This window comes from Ranitomeya imitator, chromosome 8 (genome assembly GCF_032444005.1).
Source record: "Ranitomeya imitator isolate aRanImi1 chromosome 8, aRanImi1.pri, whole genome shotgun sequence".
In the NCBI taxonomy this organism is placed as follows: Eukaryota; Metazoa; Chordata; class Amphibia; order Anura; family Dendrobatidae; genus Ranitomeya; species Ranitomeya imitator.
Window position 1 is genome coordinate 104,939,478 of NC_091289.1, and position 24,082 is coordinate 104,963,559.

Genomic DNA, 24,082 nt, shown 5'->3' on the forward strand with positions numbered 1-24,082 from the left:
TTTTTTTCAAAAATACATGTAGCAGACAGAACTGATGCAAAGGAAGGATATTTTAAGACACATTCAAATGAGTGGGACTTGGAAATGAACATTATATTTTGTTTTTATGCTTGTAAAAACAGAGAATAAATCCAGACATAACTACACATGTGAACAGAGCCTTAGTTAGTGTTACCAACCGTTGGTGAATTCCTGGAATGCCTGTGTAATGTATGAGGGGGCATTCTTCAGTCTATGCCAATAGGCAGGCAGAAGCACAGGGAGGGGGGTCTAAATGAGCTGAAAGTTATCACAAATACAGAGGCTTCCACCACTAACCCACACATATCATCAGCGTGAGACAGGGGATACCACAATGTGAGTCGGAGTTAATGATAAAGCGCCTTGGTACCGCACATAATGACATTTCTGGGTAAACACTACGGTTCTATATGGAAAGTTCTGCATCTTACAGTAGCCACTCCACAGCGGCTGAGACTACACATACCAGAAGACAAACTGACAAAAGGTCACTGAACACATGTTTCCATTTAGCCAGAGCTTGTTTTTCATGGTAAATAAGAATAAAGTGAATTAGAAATAGACAAATCTAACTTAAATGCAAAGTTTACACAAAAAAGTAAACTCTGGAAAAAGAACTTTCAGCCAGCTATGTTATGCAATACATCTGCTCACACAACCGCAGGAACACTAAGCCTTACATCAGGCTCTGACATATCACGCAGAGGCCGCTGACGATCTGGAAACCTTTCTAGTGGATGCAGAGTTTCCACAGGATGTGGGTGTAATAACTCCAGTTACGTGGTGAGAGTAAGTGACTTTCCGCTATTCTTATATTTGGAGTGGTGGTTTCTAAAAGTCAAAATATGGGAGGACGGAGTGTTGTGTGTTCTGCATGGTGAGGACGGAGTGGTGAGTGTTCTGCAAGGTGAGGACCGAGTGTTGTGTCTTCTGCATGGTGAGGACGGAGTGATGAGTGTTCTGCATGGTGAGGACGGAGTGGTGAGTGTTCTGCATGGTGAGGACGGAGTGATGAGTGTTCTGCAGGGTGAGGAAGGAGTGGTGAGTATTCTGCATGGTGAGGACGGAGTGGTGAGTATTCTGCATGGTGAGGACGGAGTGGTGAGTGTTCTGCATGGTGAGGACGGAGTCATGAGTGTTCTGCATGGTGAGGACGGAGTGGTGAGTGTTCTGCATGGTGAGGACGGAGTGGCGAGTGTTCTGCATGGTGAGGACGGAGAGGTGAGTGTTCTGCAAGGTGAGGACGGAGTGTTGTGTCTTCTGCATGGTGAGGACGGAGTGGTGAGTGTTCTGCATGGTGAGGACAGAGTGGTGAGTGTTCTGCATGGTGAGGACGGAGTGGCGAGTGTTCTGCATGGTGAGGACGGAGAGGTGAGTGTTCTGCAAGGTGAGGACGGAGTGTTGTGTCTTCTGCATGGTGAGGACTGAGTGGTGAGTGTTCTGCATGGTGAGGACGGAGTGATGAGTGTTCTGCATGGTGAGGACGGAGTGATGAGTGTTCTGCATGGTGAGGACGGAGTGGTGAGTGTTCTGCATGGTGAGGACGGAGAGGTGAGTGTTCTGCATGGTGAGGACGGAGAGGTGAGTGTTCTGCATGGTGAGGACCGAGAGGTGAGTGTTCTGCATGGTGAGGACCGAGAGGTGAGTGTTCTGCATGGTGAGGACGGAGAGGTGAGTGTTCTGCACGGTGAGGACGCGAGTAACTTACATTTACAAGATTGATCAGGCAAGTACGGAATTGCCTAGATCAAAATGTATGATCTGTTCTTCATCCTTTACAGTTTGTATTATATACTCTGCTCAATGACTCTGTACAATGGGTCGTCAAGGGCTTGGCACAGTGGGTGGTCCAGGGCTTGGCACAATGGGTGGTCCAGGGCTTTGTACAGTGGGTGGGAGATCTGGAGCTATGTACAGTGGGTGGTCCGGGGTTATGTACAGTAGGTGGTCCGGGGTTTTGTACAGTGGGTGGTCCAGAGCTATGTACAGTGGGTGGTCCAGGGCTATGTACAGTAAGTGGTCTGGGGCTTTGCACAGTGGGAGGTCCGGGGCTTTGCACAGTGGGTGGTCCGGAGCTTTGCACAGTGTGTGGTCCAGGTCTTTGCACAGTGGGTGGTCGGGGGCTTTGCACAGTGGGTGGTCCGGGTCTTTGCACAGTGGGTGGTCCAGGGCTTTGCACAGTGGGTGGTCCGGGGCTTTGCACAGTGGGTGGTCCGGGGCTTTGCACAGTGGGTGGTCCGGGGCTTTGCACAAGTGCAAAACCACTTTCCAGTGAGACACCAGAAAAAAAGAACTCAGGAGGAAACATTATACTGTGATAAGGATCAGTAATGACCCGAGATGTAATTGTGACCGCACCCCAGGATAAAGTATCAGCCTCAGCTCTATACAAAAGGCTGCACCCCGAGATAATGCATCATGTTCAGCTGTATACAAGACGTCTCACCTCAAAGTATCAGCCTTATTCTATATGAGATGCTGCACCCTGAGAAAATGTATGAGCTTCAGCTCTATATGAGAGACCGCACCCAGAGATAACGTATGAGCTTCAGCTCTATAGGTGACCGCAACCAGAGATAACATATGAGCTTCAGCCCTATATGAGAGACCGCACCCCGAGATAATGTATGAGCTTTAGCTCTATACGAGGCCGCACCCCGAGATAATGTATGAGCTTCAGGTCTACACGAGAGACCGCACCCAGAGATAACGAATGAGCTTCAGCTCTATATGAGAGACCGCACCCCGAGATAATGTATGAGCTTCAGCTCTATACGAGGCCGCACCCCGAGATAATGTATGAGCTTCAGCTCTATACGAGGCCTCACCCAGAGATAATGTATGAGCTTCAGCTCTATACGAGGCCGCACCCAGAGATAATGTATGAGCTTCAGCTCTATACGAGGCCGCACCCAGAGATAACGTATGAGCTTCAGCTCTATACGAGGCCGCACCCAGAGATAACGTATGAGCTTCAGCTCTATACGAGATCGCACCCAGAGAGAACGTATGAGCTTCAGCTCTATATGAGATCGCACCCAGAGAGAACGTATGAGCTTCAGCTCTATATGAGACCGCACCCAGAGATAACGGATGACCTTCAGCTCTATATGAGAGACCGCACCCCGAGATAATGTATGAGCTTCAGCTCTATATGAGACCGCACCCAGAGATAACGTATGAGCTTCAGCTCTATAGGTGACCGCAACCAGAGATAACATATGAGCTTCAGCCCTATATGAGAGACCGCACCCCGAGATAATGTATGAGCTTTAGCTCTATACGAGGCCGCACCCCGAGATAATGTATGAGCTTCAGGTCTACACGAGAGACCGCACCCAGAGATAACGAATGAGCTTCAGCTCTATATGAGAGACCGCACCCCGAGATAATGTATGAGCTTCAGCTCTATACGAGGCCGCACCCCGAGATAATGTATGAGCTTCAGCTCTATACGAGGCAGCACCCTGAGATAATGTATGAGCTTCAGCTCTATACGAGGCCGCACCCCGAGATAATGTATGAGCTTCAGCTCTATACGAGGCCGCACCCCGAGATAATGTTTGAGCTTCAGCTCTATATGAGAGACTGCACCCTGAGATAATGTATGAGCTTCAGCTGTATACGAGGCCGTACCCTGAGATAATGTATGAGCTTCAGCTGTTTACGAGGCCGTACCCCGAGATAATGTATGAGCTTCAGCTCTATACGAGGCCGCACCCCGAGATAATGTTTGAGCTTCAGCTCTATATGACACCGCACCCCAAGATAATGTATGAGCGTCAGCTCTTTACGACACCGCACCCCAAGATAATGTATGAGCGTCAGCTGTTTACGAGGCCGTACCCCGAGATAATGTATGAGCTTCAGCTCTATACGAGTCCGCACCCCGAGATAATGTTTGAGCTTCAGCTCTATACGACACCGCACCCCAAGATAATGTATGAGCGTCAGCTCTTTACGACACCGCACCCCGAGATAATGTATGAGCGTCAGCTCTTTACGAGGCCGCACCCCGAGATAATGTATGAGCTTCAGCTCTTTACGAGGCCGTACCCCGAGATAATGTATGAGCTTCAGCTCTATACGAGGCCGCACCCCGAGATAATGTATGAGCGTCAGCTCTTTACGAGGCCGCACCCCGAGATAATGTATGAGCTTAATCTCTATAGTAGAGGCCATATCCTGAGATAATGTATCAGCTCTATACAAAACACTGCACTCTGAAATACAGCATCAGCTTGAGCGCTATATGAAACGTTGCCATAACTTGTGAGATCCATTCTGACCTTCTAGAGGGCAAACTGAATGTCTCACATCCCGCAATGAGATTGTAGATGGTAAGCTAATCAGGTAACTGAGCACGCAGGTCAGTTGTCACTTTCTGCTTCTCTGCAGCCACATTTTATCATTATAGAGCATGTGTTACCAATCCTGATTATTGTTTTAGTAAATACTTGCATTTCCAATGAAATGCCAACTCTAAAGCATTGTCGCTCCTAAAAATACAAGAACCTACAATTGGGTGTTACCATTCCCCTTATCACAGAGAGTGTCCTTTCACAGTCTGGCATAGTCAGCACTGATTGGCTACAAGCACACATTTACAACTTGTAAAGCCCAGTTGTCAATTTACTGAATTTATTAAGACAACCCCAGAGGCAGATGACTTATGAGAAAAGATGCTCCAGAAGAGTTATTTCATGAGGAGTACAGTTGAATTCTAAAACGGACATGTCAGGAGTCAAAAAATTGATCTTGCAAAAGCGAAAAATGAATATAAGTCTATGTGCAAACAGCCGATTCTACTCAGCGGTCCAGCACTTACTGTGCCACCTATCCCTCAAAAACGGACCTACAGAGAATTTACAACACAGTCCTGCAGAAAAGTGTAATCTATAATAGCTTCACCAGAAAGAATATATTTAATATAAAAGCACCATTAACATTGAAAAGCCAGACAAATATTGGTAGCAAACAAGAATGTAGGGGCGGGCAATGGGTGTGGGCAAGAGGTGAACATCAAGTGTGAGCATATAGGAAAAAAGAACCACCCATACATCTACTATATAATTATATAAGGGTCACTTCCGTCTTTCTGTCTGTCTTTCTGTCTCGGAAATCCCAAGTCGCTGCAAAACGGCCACGACAAAACAGCGACGGGCACAGTCCGGTGGCAAAATGGCTGCTCCTTACTCCCCGCAGTCAGTGCCCGCGCCATAATCCCCTCCAGTCAGCGCTCACAAAGGGTTAATGGCAGCGTTAACGGACCGCGTTATACCGCGGTGTAACGCACTTCGTTAACGCTGCTATTAACCCTGTGTGACCAACTTTTTACTATTGATGCTGCCTATGCAGCATCAATAGTAAAAAGATCTAATGTTAAAAATAATTAAAAAAATAAAAAAATCATTATATACTCACCTTCTGACGGCCCCATCGGATCCAGCCCAGGCCTTTCCCGCTCCTCGCGACACTCCGGTGTCCGGTCCATGCATTGCGGTATCGCAAGATGATGACGTAGCGGTCTCGCGAGACTGCTACATCATCATCTCGCGAGACCGCAATCACTCTTGGGACCGGAACGTCATGAGGAGCATCGTTAAATGCCTCGGCTGGATCCGGGGGCCGACGGAGGGTGAGTATATAACTGTTTTTTATTTTAATTCTTTTTTTAACAGGGATATGGTGCCCACATTGCTATATACTACGTGGGCTGTGTTAGATACTGCGTGGGCTGTGTTATATACTACATCTCTGTGCTATATACTATGTGGGCTGTGCTATATACTACATAGCTGTGGTATATATTACGTGGCTGGACAATATACTACATCGCTGTGCTCTATACTACGTGGCCTGTGTTATATACTGCATGGGCAGTGTTATATACTATCTCTCTGTGCTATATACTACGTGGCTGTGCAATATATTACGTGGCTGGGCTATATACTACATTGCTGTGCTTTATACTACGTGGCCTGTGTTATATACTGCATGGGCAGTATTATATACTAAGTCTCTGTGCTATATACTACGTGGCTGTGCTATATATTACGTGGCTGTGCAATATATTACGTGGGTGGGCAATGTACTACGTGTCTGTGCTATATACTATGTGTCTGTGCTATATACTATGTGGCTGGGCAATATACTACGTGGCTGGGCAATATTCTACGTGGCTGTGCTGTTTACTATGTGGCTGGGCAATATACTACGTGGCTGTGCTATATACTACATTGGCTGTGTTATATACTACGTGGGCTGTTATACGCTACTTGGCTGTGCTATATTTCTCTGCTGTATCTGTGCATCATGAATCGTGGTATGTGTTAAAGAGGGGGGCCCACTGAGACTCTGTCGCCCGGAGCCCTCAAAAACTTGGAGCCGGCCCTGGCTTCACTGATTGGTCATGCCCGGCCGTGAACAATCAGCGACAGGCGCAGTCCGCCCGCGAATTGGCGCAGAATTTGAACCACACTTTGCTAATTGGTCGCGGCCGGCCGGCTGAATCCTGTATATAAATTGCACTATTCTGAAAACTTCATAAATAAACTACATACATATTCTAGAATACCCAATGCGTTAGAATCGGGCCACCATCTAGTAAGATATATCCATCTACTGGATTCAATTTTCTGCTCAAAAAACTTAGCAAAAAGTGTCAATGTGCACATTCCTTTGGGTAAAAATAATATTAGGGGTGACTGTATTGGTAAGAAATTTACATAGACGATCTATCCGAGATTAAAAATTTACTTTACATGTAGGCAAACTGCAATACTTTACCAATATTTCTCTTTGATACATACCATGAGTGTCTCGGTTATTCATCTCTTCCACAAACACTAACGATTTATAATACACCTCAAGATCCAGCATCTCAAGAAATCGATTCTGTAAATCATCTTCTCTTTCATCTCCAAAAACATAGTCACAGAGCATTATGGTAGAGGCGGGAAGGGGAACAAATACCCGCTGAGGAAGAGGACACAGTTCCCTCTCAGACTCTAACAAACAAGATGGAACATAATATTGTTATACAAAATAATCACAGATTTATCAACGCTACGGCATAGATAACATGGAGAAGCTGAATCAGGCGCTACTTTTATTTGTTTAAAGGGCGTTTAAAGCTGTTCATCATCTTTTCTACATTTGGGGTCCCAGAAACAGTGAGTAATATGCTGCCCCTAAGAAAACATCCAAGAAAAAAAAGTTGTCTCTTCCTACAGCCTACACCTGGCCTGCCGACATCCAGCTAGTCGGCGTAGCCTGGCTTTGGAGGCAGACACAGGTCCGACTTTCAGGCCCGTTATTGTTTATCTTTTTTTCCTGCAAAGACTAAACTTTCTCTTTTTTCCGTTGGGTAACAGAGCGAGGTGGGCCACTGTTTTACCTTTATAATCGACTGAGAGCACGGCCTGCAGTTGTAAGTCTGTATCCCTCTCATTGGCATGGCAGGACTATTATACTTTGACACAGTCAGTGATCAGGCACCTGGAGCGGACGGTCCTTTGCCTTTTGACATCTGCCGCCGGCCTCCCAGAGTGTGACGCAAAGCACGGAGCAGAAGATGGATCCAGGACTCTCAGGACCACAGGAGCAAGCCTCTTCAGGACAGCTAAATATGTCCCATGCGTTGGTCCTGCGTTGCACTGACTTTCCCTGTGGCCTCCCCTGCAACATCATTCCTGTAACTTGTAGTGTTTTATCGGCGGTCCAGCGCCCTTGGGTCTCTCCTTACACTGCGCACATCCCAGTGTCTCCGGGGTATTTCCGACAGCTAGCTGGGTGTCCCCACAGTTTGGAGGCTGCACCGCTTTCATTCACAAAGGTGATTTTTTCATCTTAGTAATCCCTTTGATCAGGTGCAGCTCTGAGTGATGGCCTTCACCTGTCTCTACCCTTCTCCAAGACTGAGCGGTCTTACGTCGGTCATCCTCCTTTCTCCCTAGCATCTTCTCGGCCTTTCACCTTAATTACGAGATTGTTTTCCTTCTTTTAGGCACTTTGCCTCTTTCTTCCCGGAGATGTTCTTACACACTGTAATGTGGTCAGTGCTGGGCAGCTCTGTCTCTCACAGTCCCTTTCAGACATTCGGATGCCTGGCTGGTAATAACAGCATGCTCTTGCACAGGTCTGACTGCCTCTAGGACTACCATTGCTCGCTGGTCTCAATCTGCCAATGCGGAAGGTCGGACTAGGGCGCTCCTGCTAGAGCACGGCTCACTCCTCCCATGTGAGAGGGTTATATGAATGCAGGTATCATTTAATACAGAAGCTACTCAGTCTTCAGGACACAGCTGTGCGGAGCTCTTACCTTTGTATCAATGGATACAGGTGTTAGTAGGATACAGTAAGTGGCAGTTGTGTGGCTGGGAACCTGAGGGATAGCTGCTCTTCCTTTAGCAATATTGTTATCAGTTTTCCCTACCCAGGGACTATTTTAGGATGTCCTGTTGTTTCTGTGTCCCCCAATGAAGCAACCAAGAAAGCAGGATTTTTGGTATTCACTGTAAAATCTCTTTTTCGTAGCCTTCATTGGGGGATACTGCACCCTTTCTTGTTTGGGTCGTCTTGGTTTTGCTTCTCCTGCTGTTTTAGCACTAGCTGAATAGCTGGGTGTTGGTTTGGCAGGTGTAGGCTTTTGAGAAGGAGTCAACTTTTTTTCTCAAGAGGGCAGACAGATGGCCATATTTCTCGTGTGAGAATCACATTGTAATCCTTGGACTGACCGTCGAGGTGTCGAGCCGGTCCTTTCACCGCAGTAGAAATATGGCTGTCTACGCCCCAAGATGTGTTCTTAATGTCAGCCTGCAGGTGTCCATGAATGAAGGCTATGCGAAAAAGATTTTACAGCAAGTACCAAAAATCCTCCTTTATTGGTGGTAAATGTTGCTACTTACCATGCTGGGATCCATTAAGGATAACATCCTCAAACATTATTTCACAACGGTCTGAGATGGTATTGAGAAGATCTCTTTTTATTGCCTATACAAAAACACAAGAAATACAAGTTATCAAAAACAAAAAAGTTTTAGGTGACTTTTTCTGCAAGTCTTTACTGGAAATATATTTGTTCATTTAAAAAGAAACCTATCTTTAAGTGATGGAAATTTGTATTAATTTTTTTTCTTGTTTAGGTAAACATAAAACCAAATGAAGAAAAAAAAAAACATGACATTTCCATTGCTGAAAGGAAGAAACATCTCTCTGCTACTATCAATGTATCTTGTTTGCTGCCTCTTTAAAGGAAGTCTGTTTCCTCCAAAATGTTAACTTAAAAGGTATATAGGGGACTAAAGCCCTATAAAAATCATACCTGTTGTAAAAAAAAAAAAAAAAAATTAGGAATTTTTGTGTACTCACCGTAAAATCCTTTTCTCCGAGCCATTCATTGGGGACACAGACCGTGGGTGTATGCTGCTGCCACTAGGAGGCTGCCACTAAGTGATACAAATAAAGTTAGCTCCTCCCCTGCAGTATACACCCTCCTGCTGGCTCTCAGCTAACCAGTTCGGTGCAAAAGCAGTAGGAGATCAATAACAATATATGAGGGTATAACATGTCACATTATGAGAGTATAGCATGTCAAGTTATAAAACAAGCACAAGCTAATAATAGGGTGGGAGCTGTGTCCCCCAATGAATGGCTCGGAGAAAAGTATTTTATGTTTTGTACACAAAAATTCCTATTTCTCCTACGCCTCATTGGGGGACACAGACTGTGGGACGTCCCAAAGCAGTCCCTGGGTGGGGACAACATCAGATCAGGCCCTGTGTAACCGCTAGTGCGACACCGCGGCCTGCAGAGTCCACCTGTCCAGACTCACATCTGTGGAAGTCTGGGAATTATAGTGCTTCCAAGAATGCATGCGGACTGGACAACCTTGCAGGCGTGCTGTGCCGACGCCTGGTGCCTAGAATCCAACAAACCTCGATAGACAGGGAGATAGGCTGACATCTAACATGGAAGGACTCCTGGATGGTGCAACAAATCCACCAAGCTAACATGGCCGATGAAACGGCTAAACCCTTCCTGTAACCGTCAGGAAGCCTTTTACAGTCAGGTAGCCCAAATCAAGTGTCCAACCTTCGGAAGGACGCAGTCCTCGAGACGTATCTACTCAGAGCACTCACCACGTTCAGAATATGGGGAACCCATTCCGTTATGTGGACTGGTGAGGAAAGAGATGAGGGAAGAATGATGCCCTCATTACTGTGGGAATACAATACCACCTTGGTAACAAGGGACGGGGATGGCCTGAGGGCAACCTTGCCTTGATGGTAATAAGGGAAAAAGGTCTGTTCTTTCAGAAGACTCGTCAGGATGAGGAGATCGCAGAGAAAAAAGGGGCGACCTTCCCTAATAGTAAAGTCTGTTCGGATCAAAAGGAGTCTACTGTAAGACTCCCAGGATCATTAAGGTCCCAAAGATCTAACGGTATGCGAAAAGGAAGATCCACATGTGAAGACTCCCTGCTAGGAAGTCAATATTTGCAGTTTTGTTGCAATAAAACGAAAAAATACTAGTTCCGCAAACGAGAAAAACCTGACATGGTCAGTGCGGATCTCCCAGGATCACTGGGGCCCTTCCTGCTTCTGAAAAGATCTTGGAAGTAGTGGAAGAGAGGTGAAAGAAACTGGTACCATGGAAGGACCAGAGCATGCACTGCGATGGCTTTTGGACTTGGAGGCCGAAACATGAACTTAGAGTACATTGGCGTTCAGTCAGGACGCCATCCGACCTACATCTGGTGTGCTCCAGAGAAGACAGATCTGATGGAAGACTTCCGGGTGAAGTTACCACTCACATGAGGCGGGACCCTGATGGCGTCTGCCGCCCAGAGTTCTACTCCTGAGATGTGTAGTGCCAAGATCACCAAATGATAGATCGTGGCCCAACAGAGAATGTGAGGTACCTCAGCTATGATGCCTGACCGTGGGTACCTGCTAGATGATTGACGTACAGGACAGACGTGGGATTTTCCAATTGAAACCGATTGGGTGACCCGCCAGAAGGCAGTGGACCTGCCGTAGAACTAGCTGCACCGTTCGGATCCCCAAAATGATGATCATGAGAAGAGGACTGGAATCGGTAGTCACTAATAACCATTGAACCGGGAGAAAGGCTCTCCCCTGGATGTAGAAGGAGCTCAGAGACTACCCTCTGAAAGCCTGATTGACCTGCAGAAAATGAGAGGAGCAAAGGAAAACACTTCCATTGTCGTCACCAATTTTTCTCAGAACCCTCCTAGCAAATCGAATGGAATGAGGGGATGAATGAACAAGTGAGCAAGCTCCCTGTTGAAGGGCCACGGCCTTGTCTCAAGGGAAAATCCCCAACCTTCTGGAAGATTCCAGGACCATCCTCAAAAAAGGATATCTGCTGGGCTGGAAATGAGGAAAAAACTTGTCTAAGTTTAGCTGCCAGCCCAGGAGAGAGAGGGTATAGCAAGAGATATAGACGACTCAGCGCAGGGCTGGAAGAGCGGCTAGAAAGTCGACCAGATAGGGCAGGACGACCACGCCTCTAGGGTGCAAGAAGAACTTGACAGCCGCCATAACCCCTGCGAACACTCTGGGTGCTGTAGCAAGGCCGAAGGACGAGGTCGTGATTTGAAAATGCTGATCGCAAAAGGGAAAGCAAATTAATTTTTGAAGAGGGGAAAACATAGGAATGTGAAGGTAAGCATCCCGAATGTCGATGGATGCCAGAAACTCCACCTTTTTCTGTTGAAGTAATGGCTGAGTGGAGGAACTCCATCCGAAGAAGAGGGACCTTCTCAAGCTTGGAAGAAGTTTGAGGTTCAGGGTCGGTCTTACTTTTCGGTCCCCATTTTGGAAACAAGATCCCTTAGATCTAGACCGTCCTGGACAACTGATCCACTGCTGGTTGAGTCTATAGGAAATTAAAATAGTTAAGGTCTTTGACCAAGAGACCATTGCTCTAGCAACCCATGCGGCGGCTAAGGAAGGGCAGAGTGCTGAACTGGAGGCCGCAAGACGGAACAAACTAGATATGTTATCTGACAGTCCGTTGTATTTTTAATTGATGACCCATCGGGTAGGGATACTGGTAGGTATACCACAGGAGATTCTACCCGGTTAATAAGCCAAGAGGCAGAATGCACGGTTGCATGCAGAAGGTTAGGAAAAACCGTCTTACTTTCGCCGCTCTCTTTTGACGGTGCGGAGATAAAATGATGAACCCTCGATCCACCATCCTCTTAAAAGGGAAGTGGAGAGGGATCGTCCGCCTTCTTGTATCATCTGCTAAATAGTGGAGATGCAGAGGGTGTGTTTGGACGCCAAAAAAAGGAAGCCTCTGTACATCCACAGAGTTAAGGTCCCTGGGTGGACAGGGCTGGTTGTCCGGCGTTAGGCCTGGCTGTAGAAGAGGATACATGGAGGCGATACTCCATGTGCCTGATTGTGTGGGGAGATCGGTGCCCTTTGAAAGGACCCGTCGCCCTTAAGAATCAAACCAAGCATGGCATCTCACGTCTTAGGTGGGTATACATGGAGTGGATATTCCGCGGGTTTGCATATTGGCTGAGAAAAGGATACCGCGCTTGCAGAGGTTTCTGACCAGTTGATCGCTTATCCGGACGCTACCTGTCCAGGTGAATGGCAAATGCTCTGCGAGGGAGTTTAGTTTCCTCATGAGGGACGCTGCGTGATCTAGAGTAGATCCGAAGTCCTCGCCACTCTCTAGAGAGATTGGTTGATGATATCAATAGGTGAATCCATCCTTTTCTGAAGTTCTGGTGAGTCCAGAACCAAGGCAATATCCGATTCATATTCAGAGACTTGTTCTCAGTAAATCATCGGTGAGGGATCAGGAAAATAAACTTCAGTTTTCTAAGCGCGGGTACGTTTCTAGACGCCTGCACGTTTCTAGAAAACTTGCGGCTCCTGCTAGCCGACAGCTCGCATGAAGGAAAGGGACATCTATATTGGTCCTGCGAGCGCTCCGAGCCACAGAGGGTTCATGGAGGGATTCAACCTCTTGTCAGAGAATCCATGGGTTGCGGCAGTGACGAAGCCCTTTCAGGGAACTAGGTACTCTGGGATAGGCAGCGGAGGGCTCCTGAGCTCATTTAGGGTGACCGGCTTCGGACTGGTCATGTGCCTTTAAGACAAGGGAATATTGGTCATGTGCCCTTAAGACCAGGGAAACTGGTTCTGTGCCTTTAAGACAAGGGAATACTGGTCATGTGCCTTTAAGACCAGGGAATACTGGTCATGTGCCTTTAAGACCAGGGAATATTGGTCATGCGTCTTTAAGACCAGGAAATATTGGTCATGTGCCCCTAAGAAAAGGTAATACTAGTCGTGTGCCTTTAAGACCAGGGAATACGGGTCATGTGCCTTTAAGACTAGGGAATACTGGTCATGTACCTTTATGCAATACTTCCTTACTCGGTTGCAGAGTCGTGTAGTGCCCCTTTAATGCAAAACCATAGCCTGTGTGTGTGTGTGTGCGTGCGTGCGTGCATGCTGGCAGGGTGGACCAAGATGGCCACCGGGGAGTTTCAGAGGTGGTAAAGTCTTGCAGAGAGCGAGAGGCGCAAATTTGGGGGGCGGAGCCACAGATGCTATGTGGGCGGAGCCTCGTGACTTCCATGAATAGGGCCAAGCCCGGGGCCTAAATTTCTCAGCCTACATTTCAAAAAACCTGACCGTCACATCCAAACATAGACTAAGTGTGAACAGGTGCTGAACCTAGAGTCGCCAACTCGTATATTGTTAAGTAAATAAGGCAGCACACTGCAGCGCTAAAACATGCAAACAGGAAACACGAAAATTGAACTGCATTACTGCACTAGAAATATGAAAAATGAGAGCTTTTAGCGCATAAAAATGGCCAATTTTATGTGTACCTGGTAGCCCCTTTACGGCATCTCTCTTACACAAGGTCCTACACTTGCCTTTCCTCGCTGAGAATAAACGTCTCCATCTGAATGGGTACATGTGAAACCTCTTCCTAGACTAAAATTCTCTCTCTCTCTATGGAGGGGTATTAGACCTGCTGTAATTAAAACACCTGTGGCTAGGAGGCGGAGTGCTCGATCAGAAGGCTAAGGCTGTGTGCACACGATGCAGATATGGTGCAGAATTTTCTGCATAAAATCTGCACTAAATCTGCATCTCCTGGCAGAATCCACAGGTGCGTTTTTTGTGGGTTTTTTGCGTTTTTTTCAGTGCAGTTTTGGTGCAGTTTTGAAGTGCGTTTTTTGTGCGTTTATGCGCTTTTTCATGCAGTTTTGTAAGCGTTTTTTAAAGCTAAATTAATAAAGTTAAAAAAATTTTTTTGTCCATGTCATGATGTCATTTCCTAACCCTAGCCCTAACCCTAGCCCTAACCCTATTTTAACCTTAGTGGAAAAAAAAAATCTTTATTTTTTTATTGTCCCTACTTACGGGGGTGACAAAATGCACTTTGGAACGAATCTCCAGCCCGGCAGATTCGGCGGGCGCACTGCGCATGCGCCCGCCATCATGGAAGATGGCGACGCCCAGGGAGAAGACGGACGGACCCCGGGAGGAACGGTAAGTATGATGGGGTGGGAGCACGGGGGGGAATCGGAGCATGGGGGGGTGGATCGGAGCGCGCGCGGGGGGGGGGGGGTTGGATCGGGCACGGGGGGGTGGATCGGAGCACGGGGGGTGGATCGGAGCACGGGGTGGGGTGGATCGGAGCACGGGGTGGATCGGAGTGCAGGGGGGTTGGATCAGAGCACGGGGGGGGGGGTGATTGGAGCACGGGGGTGAGCGGACAAGAGCACGGGGGGAGCGGAGCACAGGACGGAGGGGAGCCGGAGCAGTGTACCGGACAGATCGGTGGCTTGGGGGGGGGATCGGTGGCTTGGGGGGGGGATCGGTCGGGTGGGGGCACATGTTATATGTTGTATGTAATGTATGTTTTATGTGTGTTTGTGTTTTTAACCCATTGTAGTCAGTCGCCTGACGATGGGACAACTCTCCCATCATCACATTTCGATGGGAGAAGTAGTCCCACCCGATGAATGACTACAATGAGTCACTACTGACAGAGAGACAGACACACACACAGACACTACATACCATTTCCACCATGCGCTTCACATCGATCCCCATCCATTTTCACTACACTCCGCCCACACACTTCCTCCACATCACTGACGTCACTTCCATCTGCTGCGGTTTTGACACCCAAATCCGCATAAAATCTGCAGATGGTTTTTACATCTGCAGTTTTTATGCGGATTTGACCCACAAAATGGGAGCCTGTGGGTGCAGAAACGCTGCAGAACTGCACAAAAGAAGTGACATGCACTTCTTTGAAATCTGCAGCGTTTCTGCACGGATTTTTCTGCACCATGTGCACAGCTTTTTTTTTTTCCTATTGATTTTCATTGAATTGTAACTCACAGTGCAGTTCTGCAGCGTTTCTGCTGCAGAAAAAAACGCTGCAGAACTGCACTAAATCTGCATTGTGTGCACATACCCTAAAGAATACATTTAAAAAAACTGACCGTCACATCCAAACATAGACTAAGTGTGAACAGGTGCTGAACCTAGAGTCGCCAACTCGTATATACAGTTATATGAAAAAGTTTGGGCACCCCTATTAATTTTAAGCTTAATGTTTTCTCAAAATTGTTTTTTTTGCAACAGCTATTTCAGTTTCATATATCTAATAACTGTTGGACACAGTAATGTTTCTGCCTTGAAATGAGGTTTATTGTACTAACAGAAAATGTGCAATCTGCATTCAAACAAAATTTAACAGGTGCATAAGTATGGGCACCCTTATCATTTTCTTGTTTTAAATACTCCTACCTACTTTTTACTGACTTAGTAAATCACTTTTTTTGGTTTTCTAACCTCATTGAGCTTTGAACTTCATAGCCAGGTGTATGCAATCGTGAGAAAAGCTACTTAAAGTGGCCACTTGCAGGTTGTTCTCCTGTTTGAATCTCCTCTGAAGAGTGGCATCATGGGCTCCACAAAACAACTGTCTAATGATCTGAAAACAAAGATTATTCAACATAGTTGTTCAAGGGAAGGATACAAAAAGCTGTCTCAGAGATTTAACCTGTCAATTTCCACAGTGAGGAACATGGTAAGGAAATGGAAGAACACAGGTACAGTTCTTGTTAAGGCCAGAAGTGGCAGGCCAAGAAAAACATCAGAAAGGCAGAGAAGAAGAATGGTGAGATCAGTCAAGGACAATCCTCAGACCACCTCCAGAGAGCTGCAGCATCAACTTGCTGCAGATGGTGTCACTGTGCATCGGTCAACTATACAACGCACTTTGTACAAGGAGAAGCGGTATGTGAGTGATGCAAAAGAAGCCGTTTCTGCAAGCACGCCACAAACAGAGTCGGCTGAGGTATGCAAAAGCACATTTGGAGAAGCCAATTTCTTTTTGGAAGAAGGTCCTGTGGACTGATGAAACCAAGATTGAGTTGTTTGGTCATACAAAAAGGCGTTATGCATGGCGGCCAAAAAACACAGCATTCCAAGAAAAACACTTGCTACCCACAGTAAAATTTGGTGGAGGTTCCTTCATGCTTTGGGGCTGTGTGGCCAATGCCGGCACTGGGAATCTTGTTAAAGTTGAGGGACGCATGGATTCCTCTCAGTATCAGCAGATTTTTGACAATAATATTCATGAATCAGTGACAAAGTTGAAGTTACACAGGGGATGGATCTTTCAGCAAGACAATGATCCAAAACACTGCTCCAAATCTACTCAGGCCTTCATGCAGAGGAACAATTACACTGTTCTGGAATGGCCATCCCAGTCCCCAGACCTGAATATCATTGAACATCTGTGGGATCATTTCAAGAGGGCTGTCCATGCTCGGCGACCATCAAACTTAACTGAACTGGAATTGTTTTGTAAAGAGGAATGCTCAAAAATACCTTCATCCAGGAACTCATTAAAAGCTACAGGAAGCGACTAGAGGCTGTTATTTTTGCAAAAGGAGGATCTACTAAATATTAATGTCACTTTTCTGGTGGGGTGCCCATACTTATGCACCTGTCAAATTTTGTTTGAGTGCAGATTGCACATTTTCTGTTAGTACAATAAACCTCATTTCAAGGCAGAAACATTACTGTGTCCATCAGTTATTAGATATATGAAACTGAAATAGCTGTTGCAAAAAAAAAACTATTTTTATAAAACATTAAGTTTATGATTAATAGGGGTGCCCAAACTTTTTCATATAACTGTAGATAAGTAAATAAGGCAGCACACTGCAGCGCTAAAACATGCAAACATGAAAATTGAACTGCATAACTGCACTAGAAATATGAAAAATGAGAGCGTTTAGCACATAAAAATGGCCAATTTTATGTGTACCTGGTAGCCACTTTACGGCATCTCTCTTATACCAGGTCCTACACTTGCCTTTCCTCGCTGTATATATACGAGTTGGCGACTCTAGGTTCAGCACCTGTTCACACTTAGTCTATGTTTGGATGTGACAGTCAGTTTTTTTAAATGTATTCTCTAGCCTTCTGATCGTGCACTCCGCCTCCTAGCCACAGGTGTTTTAATTACAGCAGGTCCAATACCCCTCCACAGAGAGAGAGAATTTTAGTCTAAGAAGAGGTTTCACAGGTACTCATTCAGATGGAGACGTTTATTCTCAGCGAGGTAAGGCAAGCGTAGGACCTGGTATAAGAGAGATGCCGTAAAGTGGCTACCAAGTACACATAAAATTGGTCATTTTTATGCGCTAAACGCTCTCATTTTTCATATTTCTAGTGCAGTAATGCAGTCCAATTTTCGTGTTTCCTGTTTGCATGTTTTAGCGCTGCAGTGTGCTGCCTTATTTACTTAACTACATTTCTCAGCCGGCGTGAGCAACACCAGCATTGCCGAGGGAAGCGATTGCTCCCGTGCCAGAGAAGAAGCGCCAGAAAAGGTGGGTGGAGCTGCCTTAGCGTGCCATAGTGCGGGTGCGGCTTCCGGGATACGGCCTAACACATCGGCCGAAGCCGGGCGCTATATTTTTGCAGCCGGCCGGAGCGTTACCTCAGGGAGGTGGGCCACAGGGAAGCTGAGGCTGCCTGTCAGCATGTGAATATCCCACAGCAGAGGCCCATCGCTGACTGGATCCACTCACCATAGGCGAACGTGCCGGCAAGGAGCTGCCGCGATGACTTGGTTTTAGCGCCCAGGAAAGCGAGCACTCTATTGTTCTGCTTCAGGTCAGGTATTGCAGCGTGGACAGTGCAGGAATAGAGGGGTAAACCTCAATCCACCATCCCTTTGTTAGGGAGGTGGAGAGGAATCGTCCGCCTTCTTGTGCCATCTGCTTTAACCGTGGTGGGACAGTGGGGGCTGCTCGGACGCCGGAGAGGGGCCTCTGTACATCCACGGAGTTCAAGCCCCCGGGTGGATAGGGCCAGTTGTCCGGCATTAGGCCTGGCTCCAGGAGAGGATACATGGAGGCGACACTCCATGTGGTCGCCTGCTGCTGGTGTGGGGAGATCGGGACTCGAAGGAACCGTCGCCCCTAAAGTGAGCTCAGGCATGGCTTCCCATGTCGCAGGAGAGGGTATGGGGAGGAACTCTCCGTGTTCTCGCCTGTTGATGATTCGAGGGAGATCGGAACCTTGAAAGGATCCTTCGCCCCCTTCACGCCATTAATTAAAAAATAAAAATTTACAGAAAAGTAAAAAATAAAATAAAAACGTTGGGGTCTGAATCAGACCCAAGTGCCTCCTACAGACACAAAGCATGAACTGGTTAGCTGAGGGCCAGCAGGAGGGTGTATACTGCAGGGGAGGAGCGAACTTTCTTTGTTTCACTTAGTGACAGCCTCCTAGTAGCAGCAGCATACACCCACGGTCTGTGTCCCCAAATAAGGAGAAAATATTATTTGTTCTATGTACAAATAATGGGGCTTCAATGCACCTTTGGCGTGGCCATGGGCTCTGTGCTCCTTTAGGCTGTGTGCACATGTCCAGGATTTTTCAAGTTTTTTTCGCTATAAAAACGCGATAAAACTGTGAAAAAAGCACACATTAAGCATCCTATTAGAATGCAATCCGCAATTTTTGTGCATATGTTGCGTTTTGTTTCTGAGGCGGAATCGCATTCCGGAAAAAACGCAGCATGTTCATTTCTTGTGCGGAATCGAGGCTATTCCGCACACATAGGAATGCAGTGATCCGCTTACTTTCTGCATGTGGCTATGCCCACCATGTGGGAAGTAAGCGGATCATGTGCAGTTGATACCCAGGGTGGAGGAGAGGAGAGTCTCCTCCAGGCCCTGGGAACCATATAATTGTTAAAAAAAAAAAAAAAATTAAAATCGAATATAATGATATTCTCACCTTCTGGCATCTCTGGCAGTCTTCCAGCTCCTCGCGATGCTTCCGATCCCAATAATGCATTGCAAAAATGACCTGTGATGACGTAGCGGTCATCTTAGGTCATTGCCGCAATGCATTATTGGGATCGGAGCATCGCGAGGAGCGGGAAGACTGCCGGAGATGCTGGAAGGTGAGAATATCATTATTTTTTTAAATTACTTTTAATGTTCTATCTTTTTACTATTGATGCTTCATAGGCAGCATCAATAGTAAAAAGTTGGTCAAACTTGTCAAACACTATGTTTGACAAGTGTGTCCAACCTGTCAATCAGTTTTCCAAGCGATGCTACAGATCGCTTGGAAAACGCTAGCATTCTGCAAGTTAATTACGCTTGCAAAACGCTAGTGTTTAGCGGGAATATGCATGCCAATTCCGCATGCAATATACCCGAGGCAGGAGTTGCGGAATTGCCGCGGAAATTTCCGCGGCAATTCTGCAACATGTGCACTTAGCCTTACACTCACGTAATTTTGCATGCTGCCACTTTGTCACATCCAACCTTCTTGACAGTACCCAAATGAACTCAATCAGCAGCTGTGCATCTCCGCATGGACACTGCAGTCGTGCTTAGTGTCAAAGTGTGGGCTCCTGTCTGCAGAAGTCACTTGGTGCTGTGCTGCAGACAGGAGCCAATGATGAGAGCTGGCAATAACACTGAGTGAATGCGGCTGCAGAGTTCATGAGTGCTGGGGATAAGTGTTGTCAATCAAGAAAAGACAAAGTGCGGAAGAAGCAAAGCAGCTGAGCCAGGAGTAAAAGAGGGGGACGACTCATGCTGGGAAAAGAGACTTCTTGTTTCTACATACAGCAAAAAGAAGAATTAATGAGAACCTATCAGCTGTTACCGGCTGCCCAAACAGTGGGCTTTAGTATCGTAGCCATATATGTTCGCCTCTGAAATGCTGTGGCGTTTCAAAGAAAAACATACTTTTAATAGCCGCTGGGGACTGAGCCGCGCTGTGCACTAGTCCTACAGAACAGGTCCCTGACGTCTTCTCCTCGTCTGCTGACAATAACTGACAAGCCTACATGCAGTTGTAATCAGAGACTTGTCAGTCAATAGTGCGGCTTGGTCCCTGATGCCTATTAAAAGTACAGTGGGGCAAAAAAGTATTTAGTCAGTCAGCAATAGTGCAAGTTCCACCACTTAAAAAGATGAGAGGCGTCTGTAATTTACATCATAGGTAGACCTCAACTATGGGAGACAAACTGAGAAAAAAAAATCCAGAAAATCACATTGTCTGTTTTTTTAACAATTTATTTGCATATTATGGTGGAAAATAAGTATTTGGTCAGAAACAAACAATCAAGATTTCTGGCTCTCACAGACCTGTAACTTCTTCTTTAAGAGTCTCCTCTTTCCTCCACTCATTACCTGTAGTAATGGCACCTGTTTAAACTTGTTATCAGTATAAAAAGACACCTGTGCACACCCTCAAACAGTCTGACTCCAAACTCCACTATGGTGAAGACCAAAGAGCTGTCAAAGGACACCAGAAACAAAATTGTAGCCCTGCACCAGGCTGGGAAGACTGAATCTGCAATAGCCAACCAGCTTGGAGTGAAGAAATCAACAGTGGGAGCAATAATTAGGAAATGGAAGACATACAAGACCACTGATAATCTCCCTCGATCTGGGGCTCCACGCAAAATCCCACCCCGTGGGGTCAGAATGATCACAAGAACGGTGAGCAAAAATCCCAGAACCAAGCGGGGGGACCTAGTGAATGAACTGCAGAAGCTGGGACCAATGTAACAAGGCCTACCATAAGTAACACACTACGCCACCATGGACTCAGATCCTGCAGTGCCAGACGTGTCCCACTGCTTAAGCCAGTACATGTCCGGGCCCGTCTGAAGTTTGCTAGAGAGCATTTGGATGATCCAGAGGAGTTTTGGGAGAATGTCCTATGGTCTGATGAAACCAAACTGGAACTGTTTGGTAGAAACACAACTTGTCGTGTTTGGAGGAAAAAGAATACTGAGTTGCATCCATCAAACACCATACCTACTGTAAAGCATGGTGGTGGAAACATCATGCTTTGGGGCTGTTTCTCTGCAAAGGGGCCAGGACGACTGATCCGGGTACATGAAAGAATGAATGGGGCCATGTATCGTGAGATTTTGAATGCAAACCTCCTTCCATCAGCAAGGGCATTGAAGATGAAACGTGGCTGGGACTTTCAACATGACAATGATCCAAAGCACACCACCAGGGCAACGAAGGAGTGGCTTCGTAAGAATCATTTCAAGGTCCTGGAGTGGCCTAGCCAGTCTCCAGATCTCAACCCTATAGAAAACCTTTGGAGGGAGTTGAAAGTCCGTGTTGCCAAGCGAAAAGCCAAAAACATCACTGCTCTAGAGGAGATCTGCATGGAGGAATGGGCCAACATACCAACAACAGTGTGTGGCAACCTTGTGAAGACTTACAGAAAACGTTTGACCTCTGTCATTGCCAACAAAGGATATATTACAAAGTATTGAGATGAAATTTTGTTTCTGACCAAATACTTATTTTCCACCATAATATGCAAATAAAATGTTAAAAAAACAGACAATGTGATTTTCTGGATTTTTTTTTCTCAGTTTGTCTCCCATAGTTGAGGTCTACCTATGATGTAAATGACAGACGCCTCTCATCTTTTTAAGTGGTGGAACTTGCACTATTGCTGACTGACTAAATACTTTTTTGCCCCACTGTATGTTACAGAATATCAGAGACAAACCATACATGGCTGGGATACTACAGCCAGTGGCCGAAATCTGAACAGATGTCGCTCAATTATCCACATGTATCTGGCCATGTATTATATGTGAGTGATTAAAGACACCCCATGATACCTGCAGAGCATCTTTAACTTTTGGCTTGTTGCTGCTAACATGCCCTCTACACTTGACAACACCGTGGATACTTAGAGAAGATTTGCAGGCTTGAACCAATGCTGTGGAACGATTAGTAGAATTCTGCAGGGATTAAGAAACAAGCATTATATTATAAAAAGGACACAAGAAAAGGTAGGTAACACAAAATCATCTGCTAGGGTGACTGAAAATGTTGCTATTCCTTAACTTAATGGCAAGAGTAGAACTCTACATGTGTTGGGAATATGCTGGTGGAGTGCCACCCCTGGTGCATGTAGTGGCATAAAGCTATTAACACCATCTTAAATTGGAAAGGCCAGAAAAACACCACATACTATAACAATACACAACCTCAAACGATAGTGGACGCCCATTTTTTGAAGAAGCTCAGGGGAAACAGCGTTGTCAGGGTGGGAGTGCGCGGCACGTTGGAAGAATACATTAGTCACTTTGTAAGTACTTTCTTTAGGGGGTTTGGGGAAAGCATTCCCTTCTCGGTCAGATACTGTTTGTCTGCAGATATTTTTTGAACGCTCCCTGACATCTCAAACCACATGGGAACAACCCTTGGGCCCACACAGGAAGGATTACCTCTATGTGGCACACGCCTCTCACTTGAGAGGTCTTTAATCTTCATTCACACACTTGCACTTTTTTCATTTATGAAGCTACTTTGTCTGCCAATAATGAGTGTGGAACCAGACACTAAACATCATCTTGGTAACACGGTTTCTTATTAAAGACCCGATAGCACTAATATATATATATATATATATATATATATATATATATATATATATATATATATATATATATATATATATATATATATATATATATATATACCCCGTATATATACATATAGGCTTGAGAAAGGCTCAGTTGGAGCCGAAACGTTGCATGGAGATGTGGGCTCAATAAACACCTGCATATTGCCCTTAAGAATATGGAGTGCTGCCTGTTCTTGTGATATATATATATATATATATATATATATATATATATATATATATATACACACATACACACATACATAATATACTTTACCTGTATGTTAACCATCTTGAGCCATTCTATAGTGTGTTCTGACAATACTGTCATTACCAGATGTATTTTCAGTGTCAGCACACTACCTTTGTTTCCATAGCCTGAATTTGTATTGTTGTTTTAAACACTTTATTAATAAAGATTTAGTTTTAAATGATTTTCTCAATTGAACCTCCTGTTCCCCAAACTATCATTTGGGGTTGTGTTTTGTTATTTAGTGGCATAAACAAATTATGTAGCTAAGCGGTCATTCTGATGTCCAAAAATATCTGCACTAACCAGCAAATATGGACCTTACTATGGCTGTTTTCTTTAATCTCATGTCTCTTGAGGATTTTCTTATTATGGATTGTCTTTTAAGGTACCGTCACACATAACGATATTGTTAACGATATCGTTGCTTTTTGTGACGTAGCAACTATATCGTTACCGAAATCGTTATGCGTGACAGCGACCAACGATCAGGCCCCTGCTGGGAGATCTAATAAAATAAAGACATACACTGCTAGGAGATCGTTGGTTGCTGGGGAATGATCAGAACTTTATTTCGTCGCTGGATCACCCGCTGACATCGCTGAATCGGCGTGTGTGACGCCGATTCAGCGATGTCTTCACTGGTAACCAGGGTAAATATCGGGTTACTAAGCGCAGGGCCGCGCTTAGTAACCCGATGTTTACCCTGGTTACCATTGTAAATGTAAAAAAAAAAAACACTACATACTTACATTCCGGTGTCTGGTCACGTCCCTCGCCTTCAGCTTCCCAC

At 45.8% G+C, this 24,082-nt stretch overlaps 1 protein-coding gene across 1 annotated transcript in view; it reads right to left on the minus strand.

Moving 5' to 3' along the window:
• ODR4 (odr-4 GPCR localization factor homolog) overlaps positions 1 to 24,082 on the minus strand; it is a 175,678-nt gene that overhangs the window by 21,985 nt on the left and 129,611 nt on the right. The window contains exons 10-12 of the mRNA XM_069737243.1: positions 22,249 to 22,371; positions 8,931 to 9,015; positions 6,834 to 7,031 (exon numbers count right to left, since the gene is read on the minus strand). Coding sequence (XP_069593344.1) covers positions 6,834 to 7,031; positions 8,931 to 9,015; positions 22,249 to 22,371 — 406 coding nt within the window. The remainder of the gene's footprint in view (positions 1 to 6,833; positions 7,032 to 8,930; positions 9,016 to 22,248; positions 22,372 to 24,082) is intronic.